At 40.3% G+C, this 21,044-nt stretch overlaps 1 protein-coding gene across 3 annotated transcripts in view; it reads left to right on the top strand.

The window, feature by feature from the left end:
- The window catches only part of Cwh43 (cell wall biogenesis 43 C-terminal homolog), a 60,331-nt gene that overhangs the window by 25,272 nt on the left and 14,015 nt on the right, over positions 1-21,044 (top strand). For 2 of the 3 annotated variants that reach the window (XM_058584148.1, XM_046459688.2), the window contains exons 11-15: positions 499-634; positions 2,933-3,082; positions 7,933-8,077; positions 13,409-13,470; positions 19,508-19,663. In XM_058584148.1, the coding sequence (XP_058440131.1) occupies positions 499-634; positions 2,933-3,082; positions 7,933-8,077; positions 13,409-13,470; positions 19,508-19,663 (649 nt within the window). The remainder of the gene's footprint in view (positions 1-498; positions 635-2,932; positions 3,083-7,932; positions 8,078-13,408; positions 13,471-19,507; positions 19,664-21,044) is intronic. The other variant, XR_009228281.1, reaches the window with a different exon arrangement.

Below are 21,044 nucleotides of genomic sequence, written 5' to 3' on the forward strand. Positions count from 1 at the left end.
CACTGTGTCTGATCCTGAGTCCTTATTTAGTCTTGATTACAGGTCCCTGAGACACATCTGGACCAAGTTTTAAAAAGGCCAATAAATTTACCTCTCTGTCAATACTATGGAGCTGTTTGCCCTGGAATAAAATGCTATTGTGCCTCCTTTCATTGTCTCACAACTTAAGTTGGGTATTTGAGAAAAACATGAAGGTTATTTGAAATTTGAGGAAAGATGTTCAGAATATTTGGAACTTAGAAAAGTTATGTTTTTACCCCTTCCCAGTATTTCCTCAAGGTGTTCCGTATTTTAATTACATTCTGAGTATGGGAGACTTCCTTCATAGCTTGGGTTGGAACCACATCCCTTTGGTGACTCACAAAGAATTACTTTGTTTTGAGTTTTATGAGTAAAGGCAAAAGGGTTAAGGACATGGACAGAGTTTTGCTAATTGCTTTTTTCATTGTCATGAGTTATTTTTCCCCCGTCTCTGTGCTTTTGTTTTTTTCTAAACAGGTGCAGATTTCATAACCATTTTGGAGAGTGATGCTTCTAAACCCTATATAGGTAACAATGACTTAACCATGTGGCTAGGGGACAAGCTGGGTTTCTATACAGACTTTGGTCCAAGCACCAGGGATCACACCTGGGGGTGAGTATACCTTGGGAATTAATACAGAACGCAGTCCTGAAAGACCAGCCAGCATAGGCTTGGAGTGGAAAGTTGGGATTATCATGTCTTTGTCCTGTGAACATGCCCCAGTGATGCTACTTGGGATGTGGGGAGTTGCTGAAGATATGCCTATTTCTTAATTTTTAAAGTTGTTTCCCCATTGCTGGGTACTTCCAGTTCTTTACCATTATAAACCATTTGGGGTAGGAGCTAAGGTTTAATACCAGGCCTGTCTGACATGGATGCTTGTCTCAGGAAGTATGTGTTCTAGTTTGGAAAAATAAAAATACAGTTGGAACTTTGTATCTTCAGGTTTTTTTTTCTTTTGTGGAAACTGACCTCAGGTTGAAAATATTTTTTTTAAAAAAGTGCTAAAATGTTCCAAAAGCCAAAACTGGAATTTGCCTTCTACCGAGCACTGCACTGAGTCCATGTGAATGAAGTGAAGCATATGCTTTGTGTTAGATATTAAAAATAACCTAGAGATGAGTTCAGGAGGATGTGTGTAGCTTCTATGCAAATACTAGGTCATTTTCTATGAGAGACTTGAGCATCCATGGATTTTGGTACTCATGGGGTATCCTGGAACCAGTTCTCCACAGATACTGAGGGATGGCTGTAAACATATATACAAAGAAATAAATAAGATAACTTGAGGTTGTCATAAGTTCTATGAAGAAAGCAAGCTATGAGTCACAGTGACCAAAGGGTGGTGACCATGGGGAATGGTGGTTCTCTAGGTGATATGGTCAGGAAGGTCTCTCTGAAGATACCATGATGAGGACACAGGAAGAGCTGAGGAAGCCGCAGGGTAAAGTCTGGAGGCAGGATGGAGCTTGGGGAGCCTGCATTGGAGGAGATCCAGGAGAAGTTGTTAAGAAATGAAGCCAAGGGAGGGCAGTTGACCAGAGAGAGCCCCTTTTATCCACTTGGGACAGGGTGCCACTGGAGAGCAGTCATCTAGTCTGACATACATTTTTATAGTTCATTCTGGCCATTCTTGGAGGAGCGAGAGTGGGAGCTGGGAGGCAGGAGATGAGGTTGGAGCAGCAGCACAGACAGGAGGTGACGGTGGCAATGGAGAGAAGGGGGCCGAGGCAGGAACTGCTTTGGAATAGAGCTGACAGTACCTGCCGTTGTCTGAGAGGTCAAGGTCGGGGAAGAGAAGAATCAGGAAGACTCAGGGTGATGTCTAGGCTTTGACCTGATTACCCGATGGGAGATGAAGCCCTTTAAGGGCAGGGGAACACCGGGAAAGAGTGCATATGTGCCGAGCTGGAGATGCGCCAGGACAGTCAGGTGACATACAGTGTATACCTTGGAGGGTCAAGTAGGACAGGCCTGGCTGGAGATGGACCTTAGAGTTCACCACTGTAGAGATGGATCTGAGGGACCTGACAAGGGAGTCACAGAGGTAGCACAAGCACCTAGAGAAAAGAAGTTGGTTGAGGCATGAGCTCTACACCTCCTTTTCATATGTAGCTCTTTGACTTTGAGTGAGGTAGATCCCCTCCCCTTATATATGTTTATAGAATCTTTTTTGCGGTTGGTGGGGGGGACCAGGGATTGATCTCAGGGGCACTGGCCCACTGAGCCACATCCTCAGCTCTACTTTGTATTTTATTTAGAGACGGGGCCTCACTGAGTTGCCTAGTGCCTCGCTTTTGCTGAGGCTGGCTTTGAATTCTTCTTCCTTCTGTCTCAGCCTCCTGAGCCTCTGGGATACAGGCATGTGCCACCACACCTAGCTATAGAATTTGTGTGTGTGTGTGTGTGTGTGTGTGTGTGTTACTGGTGATTTGAACCCAGGGCCTCGTACATGTGAGGCAAGCACTCTACCAACTGAGCCATATCCCCAGCCCTGGAGTCATTTTTAATGTCTAGTTTTTAAAAATTGTTACTTTGTATCCTTGCTGGTAAGATATATTCTGAATGTATTGATTAATATTAGAATTTTTATGCAAATGTGTGGTTAGGATAACAATGCAGGTAAGATGGATTTTATATATTATCAAAGCCTCCATTTTCGTGTCTCTGTAGTGCTGATTAAAACAGACCTTATACTGTGCTTTTAGGGATACAGCAAGACAGGCTAAATAGTGAGATGTGGTGAACTAACCAGCAAACTGCCATGGAATTCTGTCACATTATTGCTCCGACTTCCCCTTGGTGGGATGCCTGTAGCGTGACACATCTCTTTCTAATGCATTTTCTTCATCTGCCTACCTGATAGGATGGGACTGATGTTGATGGCCCTCTTTTTTCCTTCCAATACAGGATTATGGTGTTATCAAGATACCCAATTGTGAAATCGGAGCATCACCTTCTTCCGTCACCAGAGGGCGAGATTGCACCAGCCATAACCCTGACTGTCAACATCTCTGACAAATTTGTGGATTTTGTTGTGACACATTTTGGAAACCATGAGTAGGTTTCTCTGACTTAATATTATACAAATGCCAAGACATATTATCAGCGTGTTCCTTTGATTTCTATGAAAGAATCTTTTATGCTTCCTTCTTTTCTCACCTCTCAAAGAAATTCCCCTGCATTGCTGGTTGCAATAATGAGACGTAGAAGCATTGGGGATGCAGGCAGTCCTTAGAGGTGGTGTAGTGACGGGCTGTGTTAGCCCTCAATGACTGAAATGTGCAGTCATTCTCTCTGCAGGTGTTATGCTAAGGGCATCATTATATTTAATCTTCACTCTGTAGGAGGTAAGTACCATTACAGCGCCATTTTATAGATATAGACTCTGGACATTAGACACTAGATTAACTTGACCGGCCAAGGTCACACAGCTAAGAAGTGGTTTGACTCAAACTCAGCCCACAGGTGGTTGGAACCATGGGTAAGCCAGACTGCAGAAAAATTAATTCCCTTTTCCTTTAGGATTATTGATAGAAATAGGAGTACCGTTGGGATTTGAGGGTGCTACATGATGTACCTTTTTTCATTCATGTATTCACAAGGCAGAAGAATATATAGGCAGAAGAATCTGGCAGATGGAAATGAAAATTCCACTTTAATACTGATAAGGCTATTTGGACAACAAGGCTTACGTGGCCATATGACCTAGCTAATGTGTCCCCTCGCAGTATAGGAAACAGACTCCCCACAAACACTAGGCCTCCTAACAGGTGCAAGACCTGCCTTGTTAAGCTCTTCCTTTGGTGAAAGGGACCAGTTAGAAAATTCCCTGTCTACAAACCAGTGGATTCTAGAGAGGAAGGGCTCAAGACAGAAATGGCCAGTTAATTTTTTCACACTTAGCTAGAAAATTCTTCCCTGAAAGTAAAGGATGGGGAGACAGGCCAGTGGTGGTTTTATAAGTCAGTCCCTCTACAAAGAAGCATGAATGGAAAAGAAGTTTTTTTTTCCCCAAAGAACATTCACAACCAGTGACTTAATACTGAATAAATAGCTAATAATGCCAACAATATATTGTAAAAGCAAAGATAAAAGTGTAGAGTTTATACTCTGCTATTCTAAACATAATCACTTAAAACACAAATGTACAGTGCTATGTGCTTTTATCAAGACCTGACTGAGTTAATAATACAAGTAGCTATAGAACTTCAAGGTAACACACAGAATATCAAGAAAACAACATCGTTCTACTATTAAGTTTCACCTCAACAAAACCAATATGCCTGCAAATGGTCACTATTATTTTTTGCACTACCTTGATTTTTCTTACACTAATATGTGTGGATCTGTAAAAGCATATTTGAATATTTTCCAAAATAAGTCAGAGCATTAGATATTTACACAGAACATCCAAATATGATTAATATACACCATTCACTATCCGACTCTAGTTTGCCTCTGTAGAACCGAGAAGGCATTTGGAAGACAGATACTGTAGATGCTCCACATTTCTTTAAAAAAAAACTGAAGAAATGCCTCAAGTAATGTTCATGTAGCAAGTATAGACATCCAGAAATCCTATCGCTGACCTTACATTTTACTCCAGTTGGGTACTTTTGTGTTTAAAGTTTGCAAGATCTCAACCCCCAAAACAGTTGAGTCTGCTCTTTTATTCCTTTGTTCTCCATTCCCCGCCTCCTTTAACTCCCCCCAATGTCTCCCAAAATTGAAAGAATAAACTTAAAAAAAAAAGCAGGCCTTGGAATGTGCATGGCAAAGGGACAGATAGGATTGCCTTTGCTAACTTTCTGTTAACCACCTACTTGATGCTTTCTGATTACACCATCCCTTCACTTGCTATCTTTTGCATCTGATTTAATAATGACAAAAAATGACACAATAATAATGGCTATTTCCTTTTGAGGAGATGTAACTCCAGGGAGTGAAGCAGTGTAGTTTAGTGCTCAGGAGGATGGATTCCAGAGCTTGGAATCAGAGAGTCTGGTTTAAATCCTAATTCCATCACTAGCTGTGTATCTTTTACAGTTCTTTGACTATGTGGAGACTTGGTTTCCTCATTTGTAAGTTAGGGGCAATCATGGTATTTATTTCACAGAGTTCTTATAAGAAAAAAGTGAGCTATTTCAGGTAAAGTACATGAATCTAGTAAGTGCTTAATTAATGCTGGCTATTATTAAACCAAATCAGGCAACTCCAAGTGTAAAAGAGAAATTATTTCTTTAAAAAGAAATTATTTGTCAAACACAAGTCAAGCTCTGTCATGTACCAAGCGTAGGGTCAGACACAATCTTTGTCCTTAAGAGCCACCACTCTTGTCACTCCTTAGAATTTCTGTCCATGAACACTGTGGCCTCCCAACAAGTGACAGAGGAAGTTTGCACCTAGAAAAATTTGTGAAGCCATCATAATGTATTTGTGTTTGCCTTCGTTGTTTTCTACAATACTTTATAGAAAAATTCTTACTCTGGATAAATATTTAGAGATTTCCTTTTCCAGTGATTGTGGCATACAAATGTGAAAATCCTATTAGGAGTGAATTAGAGAATGCTTGTGCATGTTATTAGCTGATTCAACAAGAATGTTTAATGTGCCGAGCATGCGAATATCTCTTTTACAACCAATAAATAGGAAATAGCAGCTTTTCTTAGAAGTCATTTAGGTAAATACCATAATGAAAGTTGATATTACTTTAGCTGATTAACCAAGCTACTGGCTAGTCACCATTGCCTTTTTATAAATCTATAACCTGCATCATATACAGAGAGAAAACAGAACCAGCTGTCTGGAGATTTATACACTAGTTTTGGTTCTGTTGCAGGGGATCCTTGGTGAGTTCCAATTGATCGTTTCCGAAAATCAGATAAAATCCTCTTTTTCAGCTCACATTATATTGCTATTGGGCTGATCAAAGATTAACACATAAGTAAACATATAACATGTATGTTCTCTCACTCTCTTTCCCTCTCACTCCTTCCTCCTTTCTTCATGCACATAGTATATTTTTTATTTTTACTGTTATCAATAGATGAGATTTTTCTCTTGAGAAAATGTAGAACCAAATTCACAAATTATTTTCCAGCAATATAGTGCTAAACTATATTTGAATGGGCTGTGGCTTTGGAATTTTCTAAACCTGGATTTGAATTCTACCCGTATGTATCAGAAGGAACAGAATTCCCTACAGTCCTGATGAGGCTTTAACTAAGGTTGGAAAGGTCCATGGGAACACAGGAGGTGCTGAGGCTCTCAGATGCTAGTCACAGTGGGAAATCATTGCCAGCCTTACAGCTGAAGAGGCAGGCAGAGGACATCGTGTTCTGAGAGTCCTGCGAGATCTAGAACCAGGAAGAGGACCACTAGACATGAAGAATGAGCTACTGCCAGTGGGACTGGCCCTCTGACTGACCCAACTTCACCCTTCTCCTAACATTTTATCTGCTAGTGTCTCTGGTTGGACAAGCCTCACTGGAAATCAGATAAGGAAGCCCAGGAGATGAAACCTGAAAGAGTCAGAATCACCCAGGACATTGAGAAGGCCAGAGACTGGGTCTGGGCACGGGAGATGGAGAATACTTGGCCTGTGACCTGTGTACACTTAGTCCTGTCTTCAGATCCTACTTCAATGAGGTTTCTCCAATCCTCTTGGTCCTCAGTGAGCTCCCCCTTATCTTCCTTTGTCGTTTTCTTCTTAACGCTCATTTATTAGCTATCTCTCTATGCAAATGCCCGAGTTAGTCTTCATTTGCTTTTGGATCCATTCCTTGTTCTTTTCAACTGTAAGGAACACATTTCCCAAAGTCCCTTGCTTTCTGGTTTCTGGTGGGTTTAGTCCCTGGCATTAGTGCAAGGTTGGAGGGCAAGAGAAGTAAAGAACCCAGGGTATTTCTCATCTCCTTTGCTTCTGTTATCCTTGGTATCAGCTAAATTTCTTCTCTGGCCCCAGCTCCTTCCCAGATAGTCCCAGCTCCACCTGGCAGCTGCTTCCATAGTCTATCTCCTGCCAGCCAGTCCTGGCTTCTAGACTCTGAGCTATCACCTCCTGCCCCTCTTCTAGCTATAGGGATGGTACTAGTTTCTCTCTGTTGGTAATCTCTGGTTGCCTCACTAGCTATAGGGATGGTACTAGTTTCTCTCTGTTGCTAACCTCTGGTTGCTCACTGACCCCTGTTTGGCTTCCCATAGCTTAGGTAATGAATTCCCTAACTCAAATTCATTTTGTTTGAAACATCTGGAGTGTTTCAGTTTTTCTGGCTGGATCATGTAAAATATGATGTACTGTTTCCCCACCTCCAAACCCTCCAAAAGTTTGATACACCTGTATCTAATTATCTGTTTTATGTCTTCTATGATTAGCAAAATAAAAGCAACATGTCCAGACAATATTTAAGCAGAAGAGCTGAAGTGGCTTTCAGAAGGTGTTTAGTTGAGGGACTTGTGTGATAGGATAATAAGCTTGGTGTGCTCTGCTCCTTGAATGTTTGAGTTCTCCTTCTTACCAGTATTCCTGTCTCTTTTAATTTCACTCTTTTGTTGTAATACTGATGACCAGACTTCATGTTACTGCTATTATTTCTTCTGATGAAAAGTTGAACAAATGCTGTATTTAGAATAGATATTTAAATCAACTTGACTCCTGATGATTTGTGGAGAAAAATCATATTGTTCTTAGTCAAAAGTTTGTCAGCCTACTCAGTTGAAGCACTGTATCTGGGCCTTGTTCATTTGCATAACTTAAGGTATTTACCCAGACAGGAATTGCTCTGGGTTTTGTACACTGTTTGAAGATACTCTTGGGAATTCAGTTATCTAATAGTTTTTAAGAATTGTTTTGCAAGTTCAGTAGGAGGCACATTTTTAGTTTTTTGTTTTGTGTTTTGTTTTTCTAGAGATGACCTTGACAGGAAACTGCAGGCTATTGCTGTTTCAAAACTACTGAAAAATTGCTCTAATCAAGTGGTATTTCTGGGGTATATCACTTCAGCACCTGGTTCCAGAGATTACCTACAGCTCACCAAACATGGCCATGTGAAGGTAACATAATCTTAATAGGATTTCAGTTTTATTAAGTAAAATGCTTCTTTTTGTTTCATGCTTGGGGGGAAAAACCCATAATGCAATACAACAATTTAATATGTGTTTGTTATGGTTTGGATCTGGAATATCCACCAAAATCTCAGATGTTGAAGGCCATGCAGCAGTGTCCAGAGGCGAGGCTTCCAGGAAATGATTGGATCATAAGGGCTCCAACCTCATCAGTGAATGAATCTTTTTGTTGGATTAATCATTTAAATGTACCTACGTATAGGCAGGATGCCCAGGTGCAGTGGCTATGTTTTTAGCCCCAGTGGCTTGGGAGGCTGAGGCAGGAGGATTGCAAGTTCAAAGCGAGCCTCAGGGACTTTGCAAGGTCCTGAGCAACTTGGCAAGACCTTGTTTCAAAATAAAAAAAAAAATAAAAACAGGCTGGGGATGTGACTCAACGATTAAGTGCCCTTGGGTTCAATCCCCAGTACTAAGAAGAAGAAGAAGGAAAAAAAAAAAAAAAAAACTATAGGCAGGTGGGGCATGGTTAGAGGAAGTAGGTCACTTGGGGCTACAATTTTATCCCTGTCCCGTTTCTCTCTCCCTACTTTCTGGCTGCCATGAGCTAAGATGCTTTCCTCCACCACACTCTTCCACCGTGATATTCTGCCTCACTCCACACCCAGAGCAATGAAGCCAATAGTTCTTGGACAGAAACCTTTGAAACTGTATGTCAGAATGAAACTTTTCTCCTCTAAGTTGGTTTTCTCAGGTATTTGTCACAGTGATGAATAGCTGACTGTCACAGTATTTTGATTATCTACTGCTGCACAGAAACCACCACAAACATACTAGCTTAAAACAACAGCAGCCATCTATTTGCTTACAAATCTACAATTTGCACAGGGCGAGTGGGGACAGATCATTTTTCCTTCACGCAATGTCAGTGCTCATCTCCTGTGGATCTCCTTGTAGATGATCCACAGGAGGTAGGTTGGTGCTTTGGGCTTGGGACCTTGGTTCCTGTCCATGGGCTACTTGGGTTTTCTCCCTTTATGGTGGCTGCGTCTCAGAGTGAGAATCGAAGAGCAACAGGAAGAACCTGAATTGCTTTATATGATTTAGCCTTTTAAGTCATGGTGTCACTTTGCTCTTGTCACAAGTCTGATGGCATTCAACTAGAAGAAACAAACTTACCTCTAAGTGGGAGGAATATCAGAGTTTCATCATAAGAGTACCATATGGAAAGGGAGATACTGTTGTAGCCATGTTTAAGAAATGGAATCTGAGAGCAGATCATGCTTAGTGAAGCTAGCCAATCCCTAAAAAACAAATACCAAATGTCTTCTTGGATATAATGAGAGCAACTAAGAACAGAGCAGGGAGGAAGCGCAGGAAGAAAAGATTAACATTAAACAGATACATGAGGTGGGATGGAAAGGGAGAGAAAGGGAAATTGCATGGTAATGGAGGGAGACCCTCATTGTTATACAAAATTACATATAAGAGGTTGTGAGGGGAATGGGAAAATAAACAAGGAGAGAAATGAATTACAGGGGATGGGGTAGTGAGAGAAGATGGGAGGGGAGGGAGGGGGGATAGTAGAGGATAGTAAAGGTAGCAGAATACAACAGTTACTAATAGGGCATTATGTAAAAATGTGGATGTGTAACCGATGTGATTCTGCAATCTGTATTTGGGGTAAAATTGGGAGTTCATAACCAACTTGAATCTATTGTATGAAATATGATATGTCAATAGCTTTATAATGTTTTGAACAACCAATAAAAAAATAAATTAAAAAAAAAAAAGAAATGGAATCTGCCACATTGTGAGAGGTAATGACGCTGAGAGTAAAAGATGAAATGAAATGTCAAATAGAACAGCTAATCCACCAGACAGGGCCTCATCAAGTTGACAATGAATTAGTTTTTTCCTTTTAAGATTTAAAACACTTGAATTTTCAGATATATTCCTGTCCTGGAGCACGAAGACACAAATCAAAGCCTTGAGAGAAGGACACTCCAGAATACCAAGTGCATTGATTTAAAATGAGAAATATAATTTTTATATCTAGTGAATCCCCATGTAGGTTTCTTGATCCTTTGCTTCTTTTCTTTTTGTTTTTAACCTTATATCTTGAGACAGAATCTTCAGAGAAAAGCGATTGCTTGTTTTGTGTTGATTTTACTACTTTAACTCTTCTTAGAGTATAACACTGGAAAGACAGGTGACAGGGGGGTGTGAGGATAGTTTTCTGCATGTATGGAAAACACAAATGACAGTGGTTTGAATAAGAAAGAAGTTTGTTTCTTTGTATAAAAGCCTCAGTGGTAAATCAATAATGGCAAGGTGATCCATGATGTCTGGAACCTGAGTTTCTCTACCATAGCTCGACTCAACACCGCCTCCTTTTCCATGGCCTCCATTCACATGGTTCAATCATGTAGAATGACATCCATATTCTAGTCAACAGATGGAGGAAGGGCCCCAAGAGCATATGCAAGTTATCCCTAAAGGCAAGTTCCAGGAAACTGACCTTTAATACTTCTACTTACATCTCCTTGACTGGGATTCTGTCATATGGTCATTCTTTGCTCTACAAAGAGTTTGGAGGTATGAAATCTTGATGGGTATATACCCAGCTAAAAATGGTATTATGTTGAAAGAAGGGCGGATACTGGGGAGATGAGTTAGTCTCTTCATTCATGGAGAGTAGAATCATGATGCATTTCTGATTGTTTGCTTTGGTCAAAGGGTTTATGATAGTGACATTATTTGTGATAGTGACATTATTCCAGAGAATACATAAGAAAGAACAGTTTTTCCAAGAAGATGATGAGTTCAGCTTTGCACTGAGTTTGAGGTATCTATGGGACTTTAATGGAGATGTCCAATAGATGGGTAGATATATGGATCTGGAATTCAGGAGGGCACTTTGGACAGGAGATATGGATGAAGCAGTTGCCATCATATAAGCAATTATTAAATCATGAAAATATTATTATGAGTAAAAGAAGTGAAAAAGGAAAACCAAAGAAAATCCCCTCTATTAGTCTGTTTTGTGTTGCTTTAACAGAGTACCTAATTCTAGGTACTGTATAAAGAAAAGAGGTTTATTTGACTCATAGTTTTAGAGACTGAAAGTCTAAGATTGGTAGCCCCATCTTTTCAGCCTCTGGTGAGGACCCCTTTTGCTGCATAAAATCATTCAACATGGTAAAGAGGAAGGGGAGGTGGCCACATGCAGAAGGGGCCATACATATGGTATGACGTTACTTTGTAACAACCTGCTCCAACAAGGTGTAAAGTCCCTCTGCAGACCAGCCAGTATTTTCTGAAGGTGGAGCCCTGTGACCTAACTACTTCCCATTAGGCCCTCTCTCTTAAATATCCCACAGCCTCAACACAGCCATATTGAGAACCAGTCTTCCATTACATGGACCCTTGAGGGACACACTCATAACTCCACCAATAAAGCCACATTGAATGTGGTGGGTGAGGGGAGAGAAGGCAGATTATTTCAAGAATAATCCTGAAATATTGGCTGGAGGGGCCAAGGTTGTCCCACTCTTACAGGGGGTCCTTGGTTCTGAGGTGCTTTTTCCACATGGTTTCTCTTCATTATTAGCCTTGCTGGTTACTTCATTGACCAACTGTGTGACAGACTTGGGGACAAGTTACTCAATCTTTCTGGGCCTCAATTTCCTCATCTGTAAAATGATGATAGCAATATCCTTACATCATAGGGTCATATAAGGGAATATATGTATGCACACAGCATATATGTATGGTTATGTATATATATATATAATATTTATATACACACATATGTATATATATATATTGTGTGTGTGTCTGGCTGTATATGTAAAATTAAATAATACAGAGATACTAGTACCTGGCCTATAAGATACAAAAGAATACTGGACACAGTGGTATTTGGCAAATCAAAGAAAAAATTGCATCATAATGAGGAAGGGCATTCTTACATTTCGTGTGTGTGTGTGTGTGTGTGTGCATGTCTGAGGAATATACATGGTGTTAGGGAAGAGGAATTTTATTTTATTTCTATTTAATCATCTGATGGTTTCCATTGCTCTGGTCAAAAACTTGTGTCAAGATTGGCAGTGGATTCTGATGCTGCTTTTTCTATTATAAAGTTTATTAGTGTGGAGAGGAATTTCAATCATAAATTCTTGGAGGAACACATTTTTCTCTTTAAGAAAGAGTATTTAAATTCTGCAGCTTTAAAAGTTGACAGCATCTTTTAAAAACCTAATAAAATAAAATAATAGTTACACAGATTCATAGCTTATTATTCCCAGGATACATAGAATGATTAAATTTTTATCTCTTCCCAGGGCAAAACAGAGCAGAACTTTTATTTATTTGCTTTTTATCACTAAAAACTTTTAATTTAATTTTTAAGATTTATTATACTTTTTTCATGTATATAAAAGGAGTGTCTATGTATATGTGATATAAATAATAATAACAATTAACAGGCATTCCTGTGTCCACCACCAAATTTAAGAAGTAGATAATAAATTGTGGGTTTTTTTGTGATTCTAAAATGTATTTGTAATTAAATTTTAATAGTAAAATTCAGTGGTAGTTAAAAAGTCAGGTATATCTTTATTTATAGGATATTTAAAAAGAAGAAAATGACTTCTTTCAGCATAACAGCTCCATATTTATGATTTTTCCAATGCAATATAGAAAGAAATATGTTTTTCTTCTCTTCTTTGATGAAAAATGACCCTGGTTTCAATCTTTCAACATCAAAAAGACTTATGATTGCTCCTGAAATATGTTCATTTCCCTGATTCAATTTGACAAACACAGATTGAGCACCTGCTATACTCCAGGCCTCATGCTAAGTACCAGGCAGCCAAAAGTGACTCAGAGTCCTTGTGCTCAGGAAGGGAAGGGTGGAGACCTAGGAACAAATAACTGTGGTACTAGGCTATAGTTGGTGTGCATAAAGTGTGGCCGGTGAAGATGGTCAGTCATGCTTAAGATGAGACTTGGAAAAGCTGCAGGAGGTTGGGGGCTATCTTATAATCACTGATTTATCTAAGTCCCTCTGTAGACCACCCTCATCTCTGTATTTCCAGTATCTAGTACAAAGATAGAGGGCACATAGTAGATGCTCAAAAAACATCTACAGAATTAACAACTACTTTGGACCTTAAAGGATCTAAATAGGAGCCATAAAGAGAAAATAGCATGCATGGAGGCCTGTTTATCATTGCAGCTCACACAGGTATTTTGCCAATTTGGAACAGAGCATTGTTTTTTTATGCTTTAAATATTCTTCTCTCTGCTCTTCAATAGGATATCGATAGCACAGATCACGACAGATGGTGTGAATACATTATGTATCGGGGGTTGATCAGGTGAGCACAGATGTTTGGTTTGTGTGTGTGTGTTTTTTAAATCTATTATTACTGTCATCTTTTGAGTCTCTCCTAGAAGAAAAAACTTTATGGATGCAATGAATTTCTGTTAGTTTTCCTAAACATTAATTTGTTCAGTTACTCTACTTCATATTTTTTTCAAGACAGGGCCTAATGATTTAAGAAGGTATAAATAGCTAAGCAAATTAAGCTCAAGTATGTAGCAAGAATACTGTGTCAACTGTTAAGGGAGATAAGGAAGTAACTGTCAGCATGTTAGGAGTGGTACTTTATGGTCTGGTGGAAACAGTATGGACCATTGTTTTAGTCAGTTGTGACCAAAGTACCTGACAAGAACAATTTTAAGGAGGAAAAGGTTAGTTTGGGGCTCCTGGTTTCAGAGGTCTCAGTCCTTAGATAGCCAGTTCCATTCCTTGGGGTGCAAGGTGAGGCAGAGCATGCTGGCAGAAGAGTGTGGTGAAGGAAAGCAGTTGGGAACATGACATCCAGGGAGCAGAGAGGGCTCTGTTCACCAAGGACAAAATATAAACCCCAAAGGGGTGCTCCCAGGAACCCACGTCCTTCAGCCACACCTAACCTACTTTACAATTACCACTCAGTTAATCCCTACTGGGGGATTAATTTATGGATTGGGTGAAGACTCTATAACCCAATCATTTTACCTCTAGGCCTTCTTGTATTATCTCACACATGAGCTTTTAGGGGACACCTCACATCTAAACCATAGCAACCATGGCATAAGGAAGTCCCAGGCTTGAATTCCAACTTTGCCAGTTTCTAATCATATAATCTTGGGTACATTACCACACTTGGAGTCATCATTATACTGTGGTGAGATATCTATGGTAAATTACATTTTAAAAAAATGTCATCCCTTATAAAAATGTCATCCAAAGATAACATATATGTGTGTGTGTATGTGTGTGTATCTCCAAAGATAACATAACATATATTTACATATTCTTGGATCATATATATCTGGATATATGTGATCCAAAATAATATAGATGCAAGATCTTAAAATTCAAATATGTAAATACATAACTTAGTTTTGAAAACACAATTTCTTTAAATAAAGCAAAGAGTAGTTTAATACCAAAAAAGAGGTCCTAATTATTCATCCAGTCATTTTTTATAGTTTTTTAAATATATTTTTTAGTTGTTGATGGACCTTTATTTTATTTGTTTATTTATTTATCTATGGTGCTAAGAATCGAACTCAGTGCCTCACACATGCTAGGCAAGTGCTCTACCACTGAGCCGCAATCCCAGCCCTCATCCGCTCATATATTTATTAAGTACCAGGTATTGTCCTAGGCAGTGAGGATATAATAGGAACAAAACAAAATGTTTGACTGTCACAGGACACACATTCCAGTGAAGAGACAGGAAAGAAGCAGATAAGGAATGATAGGCCAAGACAGGTGGAGACAAGTGTGATGGAAACAGGAAGAATTGAGTCAGCTAAGGAGTGCTGGGGGTGAGGGTGGGGTACATAGGGTGGGCAGGGTACTATGGGGTGACCTTTGGGCAGTGCCCTGAATGACACAAGGAGTCCACCTAGGCATATCTTGGGAAAAGCACTTGGGCAGAGGGAATAAGGAAGTGCAAAAGCAAAAGGGGAGTATACTGAGTGCTTTTTGGTAGGAACAAGGAAGCCAGGGTGGTTGGAGTGTGGTAATAAGGGAGGAGCCCTGGGAGAGGTTCCTAGGAACAAATCATGTGGCCAGTGGGTTGATTTGCATGTCCTTCTACTTCTTCAGTGAACAGAAGAGGCTGGAGACCTTCCCTGAACTCATGGGGGTCCCCCTGTTAGTTTCAAAACTGTTTGGAGATATTTGACCTGAAGCCTCCAGCTCCCCTCCCAGAAATAGTGTGGGGAACTCTGGTGCGGGCTACTAGGACAGACCTCTCTGGCCTCCATACAGAGCAGTTCATCCCCCAGAAGCATCTTAATACTGGCCACATGAAGATAGGGATTGACATTGAATTGTTCATCTCTTAAGTAATCTTGTATCTAGTGATCTGTGGTCCCCATTGATGAAGCACAATGGTTGCTTTCAAGGGATGATACAGAATCACAGAGCCAGCTCCTCTGCCTGTGGATAGGGCTTATTCAGTTATGAGTCACAGTCTAGTGATAACAAACTGCTAGGTACACTTCTCTGTTGCTATCTGCCATTCAGTAAGTAGCAATTGAGCTTAATGGATGTCAGGCCCTGGGGGTGACAGTAAGCTGAGGATCCCTGCCCTGCTGAAGGAAGATGGACAATGGGATATTTAACTGCATGATTTTAGAAGGTAGTAAGAGTGGGCAGAAAGATCTGAGCATCCAGAATATGGAGGCACAGTGTGATCATAAGTAGGGTTGGTAGGTCTTACTGAGAAGATGATGTTTGGGCCAAGATTTGAAAAGGTGGATCATGTAGCTTTCTGGGGAATGACCCTTTATTGTGATGGGCAAAGGTGCGACTTATGCAGTCAAGGAAAGAAATAAAGAATGTCCACACACTTATGCTCTTATCAATGTTTTATTCACTCAAAAAATCACTCGATACAATTCACTCAATAGGTTCTTAATCAAGAAAATGACAATCCTTAATGCTGGGCACTGCAATAGACATGATCAATTCAAAGCAAACAATTCTAAGTTAATGCTAAGCCCTACAAACACACTTAATCATGACAGACTTATTACAGGCATTCCCTCTGTATGCTAAGCTCACGTGCCAGAGTCTTAGACCTTAAGTTCAGCAGATGCACCCTCCTCAGACCACAGCGATCCGGTCAGGAACCGATGAAGGCTTCTCCTGGTATGGAGTTGACAGCCAGTCGATTGTGAGGAGAAGTTGCTGTTCTCACCAGGGTCAGGAGGCTGCTGTAGAGTTTGAGAGCAGTGAGGATGATGCAGAGGATCAGGCAAATGATGAGAAGAATTGGGATGTCAGTCCAGGTCCTCATCAGGCTCTCCCGTGAGTGGACATCAATATCGGCTGGCTCTAATGTCTGTTCATTTGCTCTATCATTTTTAGTAAATTTTGGGGCCTCTGCTCGCCCTTTAGGTCCCTATCAGCTGCTCCCAGGATTCTTAGTGACGTCTTACATTTCAGAGTCAGGACATATGGCTGACTCTAATCGGGGCGAAGGCAAATGACATGTGACTTCACTCTGACTCTCATCAGAGTCGTGGAAAGTGACTCATTTTTATCAGGCTATACCTGATGACATATTGGAGGACTCTGTAGGCTTGTGCCTACAGAGGGAGGCACGGTGGGACGGCAGGTTTATTTTTAAATGGAGTTGTTTAGGCTAAGGCCGTCCTTACACCCTTCCAGGCATAGGGCCCAGACAGTGTGAAAGTCAAGAATGCCCGCTGTGCTTGAGGAAAAGTGAAGCTGATGGGGCTGCAGTATGTCCACGTGCTGAGTAGAGGGGTGGAGGAGGAAAGCGGGCAGAGTGGGCAGCCAGGGAAAGGAGCAGATCTTGTTAGGGTCTGTAGAACCTTGTTAAGGACTTGGGATATTAATAAAGTGGTGACCTTTATTGATCCTTCTACAACTCCATGGGTTCATAGGCTCACTGAGGTGGGTCTAGGAGGCCTTTGAGATGTTATAAGGTTCTTCTGATTATGCCACTGATTCAGAAACCCTAAAAGGATCAGCACATGCTCAGATGGCTGCAGGACAGATAGCTTGACTACCGATTTGGTGTTTCTGAAGGATAAGGCAGGAGAGGGTAAGCTGAGGGCTTAGTTTTATAAAGCATTTCATATCTCAGATTGATAACACTATTTCTGTTTAAATATGTGACCATGTGATTGTTTTAATGGGGGATATTGGAATGTTTAGAACACCATCTTTGATCTAGACTGAAATGGGTGTAATTCCAAGTTGCAAAAGTCATTAGTCACCGAGAAACAGTGGTATTTATAGTAACCTGTGCTCATAATAGCTAATTACTGGATACACACACACACATATGTATATGTAAACATATATATATGTATATGTAAACATATATATATATATATATACACACACACACAACACACATACTTGTATGTATATGTATGACAAAAGATTGCTCTGACTGCTATAACAAAATACCTACTGGATGGCTGAAACAAATTTCTGTTCTTATTGCACATCAAGATTAAGGCACCAGTCTACCAGCAAGGTTGGTGTCTGGCGAGGACTGTCTCTCACCAGGGTTGCCTTCTTACCATGTGTTCACATGACCTTTCCTTGGCATGTATCTGTGGAGAACTCTCTCAATCACCTAATTCAAAGTTTTGCTCCTAGTAGGTGCTTGATAAATACTTATTGGGCAACAATGGGAAGTTCCCTATTTTAGTGGGAGATAGGCATTGAGGTTCCTTATCTTCAAGGGCTTTTAGAGTGTTCTTGAAGGCAATGGCTGTGAGATGGGTTTGAACTTTGATCTTAGAGATAAAGAACCTGGATTTGTCTCAGAGTCAGTGACTTAGAATTACAAGTCACTTCAAGTCCTGAGCTTATACAGTTGCAGTAACCTGGCTGACCGCTCAAACACACATCTGATGCTCAGCGGCAGCTCCTCTCTTGTCCCCTACGTGGGTCAGACTTGCTGCCCCTGCCTGCCCTGGCTCTGGGTGTCTGTTTCAGTTTTGTGTGTGGTTACAGGCTTGAAATGCTCTTCCTCCTACTAAGCTGGCCCAAGCCCTCATGGTCTTTTACCTAAATTCTTGCAGCAACCTCTTAACTGCCCCACCCCCGCCTTGACTCTTTCCCTAACACCTATTCTCTACAGAGAGCCATAACAGATCTCTGCCCCAGACCTCTCTAATGGATTCCCATCTCGCTCTAAAAATTTGAAGTCCTTACAATGGCCTGCAGGGGAGAATTTGTGTCATCTGCCCTTAACCCACTCCCTGAGCTCATCTGCTTCTGTGTTCTTCATTATACACTCTGCTCCTGTCAAGGTAGAGTTGGTTCTCCAAAGTACCAAGCACATTTCTACCTCAGGACTCCTGCATGCACTATTCTGAAATCTGTGCATCTTGCTCCCTTACTTCATTCAACTTTTGGCTCCAGTGTTAATCATCAGAGAGATACACCTGACCATCCTCTATAAAACAGCAATCTCTACTTTTTCTCTATCGCCACCTGACCCATATGTCCTTATTTAATTTGTCTCCCCAAATAGAATAACAGATCCAGGAGAGCAAGGACTTCATTTTGTTCACTACTTTTTCCCACTACCTACAAAGGTGCTGCATGCAATAGAGACTTGGTATGCTTACTAAGTTAGTTAAATGAATGACTGAAATAATTGACACAGTTCTTTTTTTTTTTTTTGGAAGAGGCAAAAGATAAATAAATTAAAATGAATACTTTGCTGCTTGTGGTTCCTCCACTTTTCCATCTGAGCACTTCAATAAGAACTATTTGGATAATGTCTGTAAAGTGCTTTGAATTTCCTGGAGAACTGAAAGCTCTAAGTCAAAACAGGATGTGGAATTTTTCAGACATATAAAATCTTTGATTTTTTTAGGTTTGTAAGTGTGGGCTGAAAATATGCATGTGGTATTTGGATTTTTAAAGGTAAGAAAGAATTTAGGTATACACTCCTGTCATTCTGAAGCAATCCTGTTATTAACTCAAAACATAATTATATGGGAGGCAATTTGTGGAGACAGAATATTCATTAGTGTAAAAAAGTAAAGTAAGGCTGCTAAGATTATTTAGTTAATTAAACCTCTGTGCATATTCCTTATCTATCATGTCATAAAATCAACATTTTTGTTAATATTTAGAGTAACGAATCAAGTTAATTCTAGTTGGGATACACAAAGTCAAGTTAGAAATAGGAAATTAATTCATAAGGAAGGTGCCATCTTCTAAATCATGTCAGATTTTTTGAGGGTGCATGGCTGAGAATTGACTTCAGAGTCTCGTGCATGCTAAGCACATGCTCTATGCATCAAATCTTTATGTGATAATAAAGCCTTTATAAACCATCCCTATTTCTGTTACAGGTTGGGTTATGCAAGAATTTCCCGTGCTAAACTGAGTGACTCTGAAATTCAGATGGCAAAATTTAGGATCCCCGATGACCCCATTAATTATAGAGACAATCAGAAAGTGGTCATAGACCACAGAGAAGTTCCCAAGAAAATTCGTTTCAATCCCAGGTGAGTGGGTTCCCTTACATTTTAGGCTATGGTTATGAGCTACCACATCTAGGGAACTTCACTATTCCTTCAAAATGGACTAGAAATTGTATTAGGTTCTAGAGGTTTGTTCTAGGGTAGAAGTTATGGTCCTTGCTTTCTGGAATGGAGAAACGTATTGTAATAACAATCTTAGGTAAAAAAAAAAAAAATTCCCATTATCTTTATCATCACCATTACCACCACAACCGCCACCATTAACATCACTGTGAATGTTTGACTCTTTGTGCATCCCAGATCCTGATCTAGGTTCTTTTTTTTTTTTAATCTCATTTTTGCCCTTACTAGATTGGTACTTGTGTTATCCATATTTTGTTGATAAGGAAGCTCAGGCTGAAGAACATGAAGTAAATCACTAGTATTATGTGGCCGGTCAATGGTGGAAGTGTTAAGTAGATACAAAGCCTGTAATCATCATGGGTCGCTGTGATTCTCAGCTCTTTCACACATTAGAGTCACCTGGAGGGCTTTTAAAAAATACCATTGCTTGGGTCCCACCCCAGACCAATTCATCAGGACCTACTGGGGTGCCTGGGCTTTGGGATTTAAAAAATTGTTTCCAGTTATTCTAATGTACAGTTAGGAATGAGACTGTGAAGTGTGGATAATTCACTTGCATTGCGGATATTCCACCACGTGAACTAGATTGGGTTTTGGCTTACTTCATTTCCAGTGGAGGTTATCCGAGAAACCCATTTGCAGCAGAACATATGATTTGGAGTACGTGCTCTTTTCTCTGCTCTGGCTGTATAGTGAGAGGAAACTTCCCCATAAAACCAAACACAGAACACATCCTAGACTTTATTATCATTTGACATTTCTACTGCCTTTACCAGCTAATAGCTATATAAATTTCTCAGATCTCATTTTGTTGGGGAAGAAAAAAAAAACCACTTCTCCATTTCTTTTTATTCCTCTCCCCTCCTTACAAAAAGAAAAAAGAAATAAAACTGTACCAAAATGTGGGCAGGGAATGTGCGGAGAGCTTTAACCAAGTCTTGGTTTGGTTTCACTGCTGTGTTTATCTCGCCCTGTGTACATGGGATGTGGTGGTAAAGAGCTCGGACCTGTGGTCAAGCTACCCGTATTCCATTCCTGACTTCTGCCATGGAAGAGCTGGGTAACTGTAGGCCAGTTACTTAACCTCCCTAAGCCTTAAGTCCCTCAGCTAAAAGTGGTAGTAAAAATAGTAGCACGTACCTCCTCAAGCGATGTGACGTTCGAATGACACGTAGAGTTCTTAGAATGGTGCACAGGGCGTACTCTGCATGAGCCAGTTGCTGCAGCAGAAGTGAAATAGAAGGTTTCCTCTCCTTTGCTGATTGAGATGACTTCTTCAATG

The sequence above is a fragment of the Marmota monax genome, unplaced genomic scaffold, assembly GCF_021218885.2.
Source record: "Marmota monax isolate L192 unplaced genomic scaffold, Marmota_monax_Labrador192_F-V1.1 WCK01_AAM20220418_F8-fsc00025, whole genome shotgun sequence".
NCBI lineage: Eukaryota > Metazoa > Chordata > Mammalia > Rodentia > Sciuridae > Marmota > Marmota monax.